Consider the following 11,969-nt stretch of genomic DNA (forward strand, 5'->3'; position numbering starts at 1 on the left):
GTCTTTTGACTGGGGAGTTCAGTCTGTTAATATTTAAAGTTATTAATGAAAGATGTGTATTGAATCCCGTCATTTTTATTTCTGTTTACATTCTTGATATAGCTGTACTTTTCCACAGTTATACCTTCATTGGATTTCTTTCCTCAATCCCTTTGGTATAGTCATTCCTTTCTTCAGCTCTTTGTATTGCTTCCAGAACTCTCTGAAGGGCTGGTTTTGTGGACATGAATTCCTTCAGCCTATTTATGTCATGGAAGATTTTTCTTTCCCCTTCGACTATAATAGACATTTTGTCTGGGCATAGTAATCTTATGGGCGACTGCGCTCTTTCTGGGCGCAGTGTGCGCTCACTCCCTGCGGGTCCGCAGACTTCTCTGGGAAGCGGTGGCTCCGGGAGTGGCACGGCGGATCCGCCGACTTCTCCGGCTGCTGCTTTGGGTCCCGCATCTCTGGGAGTGACGGCAGCTGGTGGCTGTCGTAACTTCTCTGGTGCTGGGAGCTTGCTCTGCTACTGGAGCAATTGTCCAGCCAGAATCCTGTGCCTATTACACCCGTGTTCCTTTCTTCAGGATGGCAGGTTCCTTGCCACTGAACCCCACAGGGAAGAGGCACGGAGACGGCAAAAGCAGTTGTCCGTGGGTCGGTAACGGAAGGTGCTGCCCTCCGGGGGAATCAGGTCGCCGGTACACAAGACTCAAGGCTCAGCTTAGTCTGTGCTTACAGCTTTATTCTCTCTGGGACCCAATCTCTGGGACCCAGTCTCTGACCCAAAATCCCAATATTAAGAGAAGGCTAAGATATTTTATACCATGGGGGTAGTGGTAAAAGCTTTAGCCGATAGGTACTTTTAGGATGTCCCATTTACATGTGGCGGTGAGCACCTGCCAGGCTGCCAGACTGTCTGAAAATCACACAGGAAAGGCTGACAGTTTCCAGAGCCGGAGGCCATGTTTCTGTGATGGCTGCTTCAAAAGATGAGTCAGGAAGATGCTGGGAAGGCACCCTGCTGAAAAAGGAATCTCTGCATTTGAAGCCAAGCCCATGGGCTATCCAGACATGAAGAGACTACTACTTTACACAACAAGGGTCCCCAACATCTCCTCCTCTTTGATTTAAATATGGGGAAGTGCCATCACAAGCCCTAAGGGCCAACTCATCTCATCTCGGGAGAATCCAAAGTCTGATAATTGACCATGACCTGTTTCTGTAGTGATTTTAGCAAATGGCAGTAATTTGTCAGCAAGGAAACCTTAAAAACAGTGAGCAAGCAATAATACAAACAAGGGATTGCTAAGCCAATCTTGAAAATAGATTACAAAGTTTTTTGAGAGTGTTAACATTGGTTTCAACAACATTTGATTCATTTACAAAGAAACAGCATCTCAGCTTTCAGTATTGTCTCTTTGTTTTGTACATGTAGTGTATTTACTATGATGTGCCGTGGAGAGTTTCTTTTCTGGTCCTGTCTGTTTGGTGTTCTATACACTTCTTGATTTGTATGGGCATGTCTTTCTTTAATTTTGGGAAAATTTCTCCCACGATTCTGTTGAAGATCTGGTCCATGCCATTATCTTGGGATTCTTCTCCTTCCTGTATGCCTATGATTCATAAGTTTGGTCTTTTTATGGTCTCACACAATTCCTGCATATTCCATTCTTGCGATTTCTTAAATTTTTCATAATCTTTGCTTGAGTGGTCTAGTTCGCCCACTTTATCTTCCAGTCTTGATACTCTGTTTTCCATTTTGTTCATCCTATTGGTGAGGCTTTTTCCTTTCGTTTCTAATTGATTTACTGAGTGTTTCACTTCCTTCTTCATTTCAGCCTGAGTATTCTTCAATATTTCTAACTCTTTTCTGAATTCATTCAGAAGTTTTTCCCCATCTTCCTTCAGTTCTTTGATTTCTTAAATTCATTGAATTCTTTTATCATGTTTATAATTGTTCTTTTGAGTTGTGATTTTGACATGTGACTTTCTTTTGTAGTTTCTGATTCTTGTGTGAGACTCAAGCCTTCAAGTTTAGGTCTGCTTCTTTTTGTGAACTTTATGTGTCTTTGTGGTTTACTTTTTGGGCATAAAGGCTGGTTTGTCTAAGCTTCCAGTTCTCTCTTTTGATTTTATATTGGAGTGGATGGATTGCTTTTGTCTTCGGGAGTTCCCACAGAGGCCCAATTCAGATGAGGGTCAAATGTTTTCAGGCTTTCTCCTGAGGTCTGGATCCCTCCAGGAACGATTTTGGCTTCAGGAATTTGGTGGTTGGACTGGCCTGGGAGCAGGGCCCAGGAAAGATGCTGGTCTAGGGCAGCTGGTGGCTGTGCCACCCAGAGATGCAAAGGCAGATGGGGTGGGAAGAGGCCCCAAGGACTCCTGGGGACTGCACTGAGGAGCTGGGTTGGTCCCGGAGTGAGGTCTGCGGGTAGGAGAGAGGCCTGCGGTGGTTCTTCCATTCTTTTATTTTATTGCCTGAATGTATGTAAGGACACCCATGTCGTGCAATGCCTGTGGAGGTCAGAAGAGGACATCAGATCCCCTGGAACTTGAGTTATGAACGATTGTTAGCTGTCATGTGGGTGCTCGGATGATTTGAACCCAGTTCCTCTGTAAGAGCAGCCAGTGCTCTTAACCACAGAGTCATCTCTCCAGCCCCAGAAGATATATATTTTTGATTAGTATGTTTTAATTCCACGTTAATGGGTTCAGTGTGATGTTGCAGTACATGCATATAACAGACACTGTTTGTTCAAGTTAGCTTTCTGTTGCTATGACAGAACACTCTGACCAAAAGCAGCTTGGGGGGGAAAGGGTTTGTTTCATCCTACAGGTTGCAGTCCATCATGGAGGGAAGCCAAGGCAGGAGCTCAAAGCAGGAAACTCAAGGCAGGAACTGAAGCACAGACCGCAGAGGCAGAAGGATGGTGCTTACTGGTTGCTTCCCCTGGCTTGCTCAGTTTTCTTCTACAGCCCAGGCCGACCTGCCCAGAGATGGCACTGCCCACAGTGGCCTGGGCCCTACCACATCAATTAACAATTAAGAAAATGCCACACAGACATGGCCACAGGTCAATCTGATCTAGAAAAATCTTCATTTGAGGTTCTTTCTTCCCAGATGACACTAGTTCATATCAAGTGGACAAAAATAACCTGTACACAGCTCAAATCCAGCCTCTCTTTGTCCCAACATCTTTATCAAATATTCTATGTTCAGGTTAATTTTTTATTAATATCTGTCTATATGAGAAAGCATGTAATATCTCTCTGTGTCTAGCTCATTCAACATAAGGCCCTCCAGCTCTACCCATGTTCCTCCAAATGACATTTCCTCCAAATGGATTTCATTATTTATGACCAAATCCTATTGTCACTATACACCACAATTTTGTTAGAAAGGTACTTTTCATGAGTCTTTTTTCATGTGTTTCAAGGCGAGCATTCAGATTTTGCTCTTAATGCTTCCTTGGTGAGTTTAATCCTGAGTACTTTGTGTATTCTTGTTTGTTGAAGGTCTTCCTCACCAGTTCTCTGACGTGGCCATTGAATATTACAATGGTTGTCTTAATGGATGTTTTTATCATTTGGTTTATTTTCTCCTTGGCCCCCTTTGAGTTTTTGTGATACCACCTCATCTCCCCAGATGCACCCCTTCTTTCTCAGTCCTTGGGACTCTGATTGCTCCCTCCTTTCTGACTGCATCTGAAACTGCCAGTGTTGTGATAGTTGACATAGACGCATATTTGCTTTGTGCCTGATCTGGGCAGAAAATCCACTTAACATCCACTGAGCAAGAAAGAAGCTGGGTTTGGAATGGACCATCAAAGAACAATTTCACCCTTGAAGCAGTGCAGCTGTGCCTCTTTCCCTTTGCTGAAACACTTCTGGCAAAATGTAAGGCCCATTCTGAGTTTTGAAACTCAATAGTAAATGCACTAAGGCTTTCCTTGGCTAGCCAGAACACAGAGACATACATTGATTTTATTTTTCTAGTTTTTCTTCTCTTCTTGGCCTACCTATGATTTTGGATAATGTGGTAAAATATGTGGGTTTTACATTTATTCTAATTGTACAGTGACCAAAATCTCTTGACACCAACCCAGGATTGGGCAGGTTAATTTCACCTGGATCTCTCCATCTCTGCCCAACTTGACTTTTTTACTTCAGGTTGTACCTGGCGCCTTGGAGTCTGGTGACATGTCCATCCACAGAGTTATCACTGCCTGTCAGAGAATGACTTCATTAGGTGGCAGCTTGACAGAGGACTGCTTCCCCAGCCCAGCACTGCATTAGTGAGAAGACTGTTCTTCAGGCCTCCTTGTCCAACCCCTAGCATTGGTATCTCAAGCACATATATTGGTCTGTTCCAGATACTTCAAATCCCCTCCTCGACTCCTGAATTGGCCTCTTAGCTTTGGGGCTAAAAACAACAGGAGGGATGAATTCTCTATGCTCAACCCCTGCATGTCTAGACCAGCCAGCTTGAACTCTGTGTTCTTCTGGACTATCATCCTTTAAAAGAGACGCACAAACACCTGGTAACATTGGTAGTCCTCTGAGTCCTTCTTTCCTTCTCTCCACTCCCTTCATCATACCTGTCTTTTTAACATTTTTATTAGTATGTATTAGTTTTATAAAATAATGAGCATCTTCACGACATTTTCATATATCACGTACTTTGAGCATATCATCCCTGTTAACCTCTCTTGGGCACCACATCGTTCTTGCTTCATAAGTCCCTCTTCAGTGTTGGTTCTCCTGCCACTGAGCTCTGTAACCTTGGGCTTCACCTGTGTCGTTGGCCCTCAGACCTCAGGTTAGGTGGTGTGACGTGCTGTCTATCTTATGGCTGTTGACTTGGTTTGTCTCATGTGTGCTCCTTTCTACTGTCTTCCTGCTACGGCTCCCCCTTTGCCCATGCTGAGATGGCAGATAACTAAAGATTGTTGCGGAACACGCATAATAAATAGCATTGCAATTAGGCTGCAGTCAGTGCAAGCATCAATGTGGCATTCTATTGCAGCTATAGAAAAGGCATATGTGAAACTATGGTGTTGGTGGGAATTCTGTCTCCTGCATGAAGGTGATGATGCTGGTACCCTAGAGCTTTGTACCTCAACCTCCAGCTCCAGTTCTCTTGTGTTAGGGCCTGGTTTGGTGACTTCATCATTTCTTCTGTGTTCCCCTTTATAAAAACCCATTGTTAGTGTCGTTCCTCCTGTCTAAGCTGGTAACAACTTGTAGTTGAGAACTGAAGGCATCATTCTTCCTTACATGCACATAGATTTCCGTAATTTGTTCCTTTTATTATCTGCCTATATATGAACACATTCTTCCACCACACACAGTGACACTTTCCCCCCAAATATGCCAATTAACCTTGAGGAATGAGGTCCTTCCCTCTTTTGTAGCATGAGGTCATGTGGTGTTGGGCTTGGCAGGCAGAAACAACCTGAAGTTTCATATCTGGCTTCGCCCCTGGTTCAGGTGTTTCTCTGTATTGTTTGAGGAGCTGCTCCATCACCCCGGCATCTGCTGGTGAACTCCCCCAACTGCTCAGTGTACCACATGAACCATTCATCAGAGTACAATCACTCTGCTCGAGTCTTCCAGATGTTTCTCTTCCTTTTCAGAGATGCCCAAGTGATGGAGCTGTGAGCAACCAGCTGTACCAACAGAGGTTTGGCAAGCTACACAACTGGATACAGTTACAGTCTTAGGCTATCTTGTGTTTCAATACCCAAAGCTGCTGATGGACCATCACATGGACTCAGTATGGGAGCAAATACCAAAAAGACTGGAACCAAAAAAGCCTCTGTCCTGAGGGGAGACATCAGTCTCCTTCTGCAAGAGCCTCTGCGAAGGAGATGATCAAGTAGGTGTGCTGACTCATGGAGAGCTTTGTGTGTGTCAACTGTTCTTACTGCTCTACTCTAATGATTTTGTGGCAACTGTTGAAAGGTGCCCAATGTACCTGAGACACAGGACTGGCAAGGGCTCGGGAAACCCATACCACACCACTTTTGTCATCAAGCTAAGGTTCTGGGCAGAGACTCCATGAACATACTCTCACCTCAAACATTAACCCATATTTCTAGGTCTGAGTCGTAGAGGACTCTGCCTTTCCATTCTCCAGGAATCCAGGTAGCCTCATGGACTCAGTCTCTGCAGAGTAGGTTATCCGAGTTGCGTGTGATGAAAGATGAGCTATTTTTCAAAAACAAAGTGCTGTGTTATAATAATCTGTCTGGATTCCCAGGGCGTCTTTTGTCTGACTTGATAACAATGCTGTTCATTAGCAGCCTTTGTTAACTGATCACCTAAAGCGGTAACATGATACTCATAAGCAATTTTCTGTGTGTAAGATAGAATAAACCATCTTGTAAGGGATCTGATAATTGATTTGTTTCTTTTAGCAGCATTTTAATTAACACATCTGGTTTGTGAATGGCAGCATCATTTGTGTGCTGGAGGTGAAAGGCTCTGGGTTCTCAGTCCCAGTTTTATGTTCTCTATACACTGCACGCCATGGGTTCCCTCCACCACTGCACCCCATGACATTTTCCAGACCTGAACTTGGTTTCTCTTCTTGCCCCACACAAAGTTTCCTCTGAGAAGACCAGAGAGAAGTACAGTCACCTGTCACTTAATGACAAGGCAATGTTCCATAAAGGCATCATTCAGCGCTTTCAACATTGGGTGAACATCATGCAGTGTACTTTACACAAATCAAGATGGCTACAAGGTCCCGGGTGAGGCAATCTCATGGGACTGTTGCCGTCTATGTAGTCCAATCTTGACTAAAATGTCATTAGGCGGGGCCTTCTGCTGTGTAGAATTTCCTCAGACCCAAAACCCTCCATCTTGTGAGGAAGCTTATTAAGACACAGGATGTTTTAAGGGGAGGTGAAACTTTCCATCCTGCAGGGTAGCTCATTAAGCTGAGGAAATAACAACTCCATGAAGGAGGGCCTTCCCTCCCCAAGCCTATATAAGCAGTAAGGACTGCCAAGAAATACTCTCTGATAGGACACCTGGAAGAGGCAGACACTAGGGACACCCTCCAACCTGTTGAGCTACCTACAAGTTATGCAGTATGCTTCAGATTTCTACCTTTCATGAGCTAGGGTGGGCTTTCATGCTGGGGTGGGCTTTTGGTAATGCACCTGTCTTTGAGTCATTTCTGTTCCTGTAAGAAAGCTGTCATCCCAATAAAACTTGTTCACTGTGTTTGGTGGTATCCCTACCCTGGTCTGTCCTTGGTTCCCTATCTGGGATAAGTAGATGTTTCTTCACATGTCCCTAGGAGTAGTGTCTCACAACAGTTTCATGACTGAAGACCAGCCTCCTCTCCTCACGTGGAGAGAGGCTAGTGTCATAGACAGACCCTCATTAGCAAGGACAGCTCCTGTCTTACTTCTCAAACCTAAGGTTCAATGGCTTCCTTCTGGAAGTACTTCTGCTTTTAATGGAAACTCTTGAGTCCCATCTTGACAGACCATCCACTTCAAAGAGGCAGCTTCCAGGGGTAGGATTCCAAAGGACAATAGTTCTTAGAGGCATTTTGGAGCAGTTACAATGAGTCAGCGTGTCAGAGTGATGTCTTGGGGGTTGGGTCATTCAGACCTGCTAGTCTTACCATCTCATTTGGGAACATGGCAATTGAGGCCAGGGCTGAGATAAACCTTGCCTTCCCAGCCCAAGAGACCACAGCCCCCTGCACCAAGCACATATAGACCCCCTGCCAGCTCCACAGAGCACAGAGAACACCATACTCAAAGAGCAGGGCAAGAGGGTCTCAGGGAAGTGGGGAGAGAGCTCATCTACATGGATGAAATGGGTGCAGATGGCAGCCATCGGCCAGCGTCTAGTTGGGGTTCGGAGCCTTTGGGACCCAGTGTATGGAGGAGAAGGGAAGGTGGTAGAGGATTATCTGACAGTCAATAAATTAAACATTTTATATATATATCAATCTAGAAGTTAAAAATGTTGACTCAGCCTCTCAATTCAAATTAATACATAAAAATTAAATAAATGCATGCATACACGTGTATTTTCTGTGTGTATTAAAAGTACATATAGGAATCTCTGGAAACTATTTAGAGATTTGTAGGAGTTGTTGTAGACACCCTTTTATGATCAAAGCTGGAAACAGCTGACACCAACAAGTGAGGCAGGTGGAGATAGAAATATTAGGGTGATCTGATTTTCGAATGAGCCACAATGTGTTTATGCCCCTCTCTCCAGTCCAAGTGGGGGCGGGGAGTGAGGTTGCAGACGGAATAAGACAGCAAAGATGCAAAGGATAGATAGATTTGGTATGGAATGTAGAGAAGAAGATGCCAGTACTGGCTGAGGGATGAAGTTTTGGTGAGGAGAGAAAAGAGGAAGGCTCAGCCTCACACCCAGGCTCAGGAGCTATTGACTAGGGCTGGAATGGTACTATCAAGGTCTGCAGCTGGGCCTTTTCTTGAATTGACACTCAGAGTGCCTCAATGGGTTGCATTTGGACAAAGTGAACTTCATGTCCTGCAAGGGTTCTGACAAGCATCCTATAGGCATTGTCACAGGCCTGAGACCTGTGATAGCAAGCTGGAGTGAGGTAGGTCTGGGTTGCCCAGGGAACAGCCTAGAACTAAATCTTTCCCTTTTGGGTCATTTGTCATAATCTTAGGTTTATATGAATTAATCACCCTTCAAAGAAAAAGATTTTTCACAAGTATGTTACCACCAGATGACAAATGAGTGGCATTATCTCCTGGGCTGTGGTAGCAGATAGTGGGGCTGTCACTCGGGCCTCATGAGCCTAGTCTCACTTGTCAACATATCTTAGGTCAAATGCTAATGGTCCTGAATTTCCTCAGACTCTGTTCATGTGACTGTATGTGTTCCTTTTCTGCACCCTTCCCTGAGAAGCATGAACAGTGTCATAGTATGTGATCTCTGCAACCAAATGCTGCTTTGTGAGCAGGGTGCATTTCCTCACTGGTGTGTTGGGCTAACAGTTGTGCCCACCCTGTAGGAGCTTTGGCATAATTAAATAAAGTCATGTATATGAAGTTCTTATATGATACTCATATATGAGTATCACTGATACTCAGCTGATACTCAGTGAACACAGAGCTAATCACCTACCAATGATTTTGGTCAACTGCCCCATTCCAAAATTCAGAAAAGTGAGATTAAGGCAGTTTCCTTTTTTTTTGTTTTTTTTTATTTTAATATTTTATTTATTATTTTTATTTTTATATGTATGAGTGTTATGCCTGCATGTAGGGAAGTGCACCCCTGTTGTGCAATGCCTGCAGAGGACAGAAGAGGCTGTTGGATCCCCTGGAACTGGAGTTATGGACAGTTGTTAGTTACCATGTGGGTGCTGGGATTCAAATCGGGTCTTCTGCAAGAACAGTGTTCTTAACCGCTGAGCCATCTCTCCAGCCCCCGGAAGTTTCTGTTTTTAGGGATTCTTTTATTTATATGTTTTAAAATAAGATTTTTTTAATTTTTGAAAAATTTTAGATTTTGCTCCAAAGTTGGAACAAAGTTCCTACATACCCCTCCCACAGCCCCGCCCCCACATCTAATCGTTGTATTTGTCACAAAGAGTGAAAAATGTCAGTATGTCACTGCAAATTGAAGCCCACATGTTCTTTAATTTCTGTGGGTTTCACCTGAAGTTCTTTTATTAAATTTTATTTGATTTATTTAGTTAATTTTCTTTTATGTGTGTGAGTGCTTTATCTGCGTGTATGTAAGTGCACCTGTGTCATGGAGGCTGACAAGAGCCATGTGGGTGCTGGGAACTGAACCAGGGTCCTCAGCAAAGCAGCCAGTGCACTTATCTGCTGAGCCATGTCTCCAGCCCTAAGCCTGATGTTCTTTGCCTGGCCCAGGACCCCACCTAGGATCCTATACGGCATTTAGTCACCATGTTACCTCAGGTTCCTCTTGGTTGAGGTAGTCTCAGAATTTCCTTGTTTTTGATGATCTTGACAGTTCTGAGGACTGGTGAGGCATTTTGTGCAATGTCCATCAACTGCGATTTGTCTGGGACTTTTCTCATGAAGATTAACTTTTAAAAATATTACTTTTTGGGGGGGCGGGTGGAAGCAGGCACTAGCCGAGGTGCTGCAGACTCGTTTATTGCTGGAAAGGGCAGGCCTTATATATCTCTCCCCCTGTCCCCAGTGTCCCATAAGTTGGTGTGTAGCTCCCTGATAGATCCCCTCATGCAGGCCACTCGCATCATCAGTCTCTAGGTCTGGGGGCAGATTAGGTTGGCTCTTTTGTGGAAGCGCAGGCTGTGCTCTCAAGGCGGAAGCTGTGTTCTCTAGTGCGGCCTGTGCTTAGGCCTGGCACTTCTTCTCCTACATATCCATCCCTTCTTTTAAAAAAATTATTTATTTAACAGTCATATAACTAGAAGAAGCATTTCATTACAACAACATCGACATATTCAATAACAATTTCCAGAGCTAAGCTGCATCTCTTTCAAAATTGGCTGTAAATTTTTAGGTATATAGTTGAATTAATACAGTTATACAATATTGTACTCTGTCTAAACCCTATAAGACATAAAATTAAATGAGGTTTTAAACTTTAAAAAAGATCTCCATTTCATTATTAAAATACAGTTTCATACAGAACAATTCATTTTTAATACAATTGACACTAAGATGCACATGCGTTTCTCATCTCTATAAATCTGATTATTACTAGTCACAGTCAGTTACTTTCTGAGCCCCTTGGCATCTGAGCATGGATATAAAGTCATCAGGTAGATTTCAATGGTAATGTTTTTCACATCTACTAATTATTAAGGAGCAAATTTTTATGCTTTGAAGAATTATTTTTTTCTTTTTTTTTACATTTTTTATTCACTTATTTGTATGTGTGGTGTGGGTATGTGCACACACACACACACACACACACACACACCCCACAGCCACACATGCCTGCCTGTTTGCCTGCCTGTCACAACGCTTTGTGGAGCTCAGAGGACAATTTGCAAGAGTTGGTTCTCTCCTTTCACTATGTAAGTCTGGGGATGGAATTCAGGTCATTATGCTTGGCAGCAGGTACCTTTATCCATCTGGTCAGCTCCAATATAAACTTCTTTAAAGCTAAGTTGGAAACAAAATTGAGTGGAATCATGAAATAACTGTTTACTAATTTTTGTTATTTTTGGAATAAATAAAATTACCTAGAAAGTTGACAAATCTCACTTACATTTGAACTGGATAGGCTCAATAAAAGGAAAGCTTTTATTGTTTAAATAAAGCAAAACAAGGACTGGTGTGTAGCTCAGTTCTAAAGCTCCTACTTGGAAAGCCTGATACCTTGGGTTAGATTCCCCAGCATCCAAAAAATACATATATGAAATCAAGTAGAACAAATGTGTCTCACAATCAAAGAGCTTCTCTGATTAGTATCACAGGCCATGAGCATCTCATGAGGATGACATTGCTCTGGTTAACACCACAGGCCACCATGAGCATCTCATGAGGGAGATACTGATCTAGTTAACACCACAGGCCCATGAGCATCTCATGAGAGAGATGTTGCTCTGGTTAACATCACAGGCCCATGAGCATCTCATGAGGGAGATGTTGCTCTGGTTAACATCACAGGCTCATGAGCATCTCATGAGGGAGATGTTGCTCTGGTTAACATCACAGGCCCATGAGCATCTCATGAGGGAGATGTTGCTTTGGTTAGTATCACAGGCCAAATTCCAGAGGCACATACACTGACACACACAGAGACATTCATAGACTCAAAGACACATACAGAGACACAGTGCATACACAAATGTATGCACACAGTCACACATATACATATACACATTTACACACACCCAAACACACACACACACACACAGAGAGACCCACAGTACACACACACACACACACACACACACACACACACACATGCATATACATACATACAGAGACACACATACAGAGGCACACAAACGTATA

The 11,969-nt window shown here is 43.5% G+C and overlaps 1 protein-coding gene across 4 annotated transcripts in view; it reads left to right on the plus strand.

Moving 5' to 3' along the window:
- Tmem273 (transmembrane protein 273) overlaps positions 1 to 6,378 on the plus strand; it is a 42,612-nt gene extending 36,234 nt beyond the window's left edge. For all 4 annotated transcript variants that reach the window (XM_008834118.3, XM_029564059.1, XM_029564058.1 and 1 more), the window contains one exon: positions 5,622 to 6,378. In XM_008834118.3, coding sequence (XP_008832340.1) covers positions 5,622 to 5,646 — 25 coding nt within the window. In that variant the 3' untranslated portion in view covers positions 5,647 to 6,378. The remainder of the gene's footprint in view (positions 1 to 5,621) is intronic.
- Positions 6,379 to 11,969: the final 5,591 nt, after the last annotated feature.

This window comes from Nannospalax galili, unplaced genomic scaffold (assembly GCF_000622305.1).
Source record: "Nannospalax galili isolate Female #2095 unplaced genomic scaffold, S.galili_v1.0 scaffold996, whole genome shotgun sequence".
NCBI lineage: Eukaryota > Metazoa > Chordata > Mammalia > Rodentia > Spalacidae > Nannospalax > Nannospalax galili.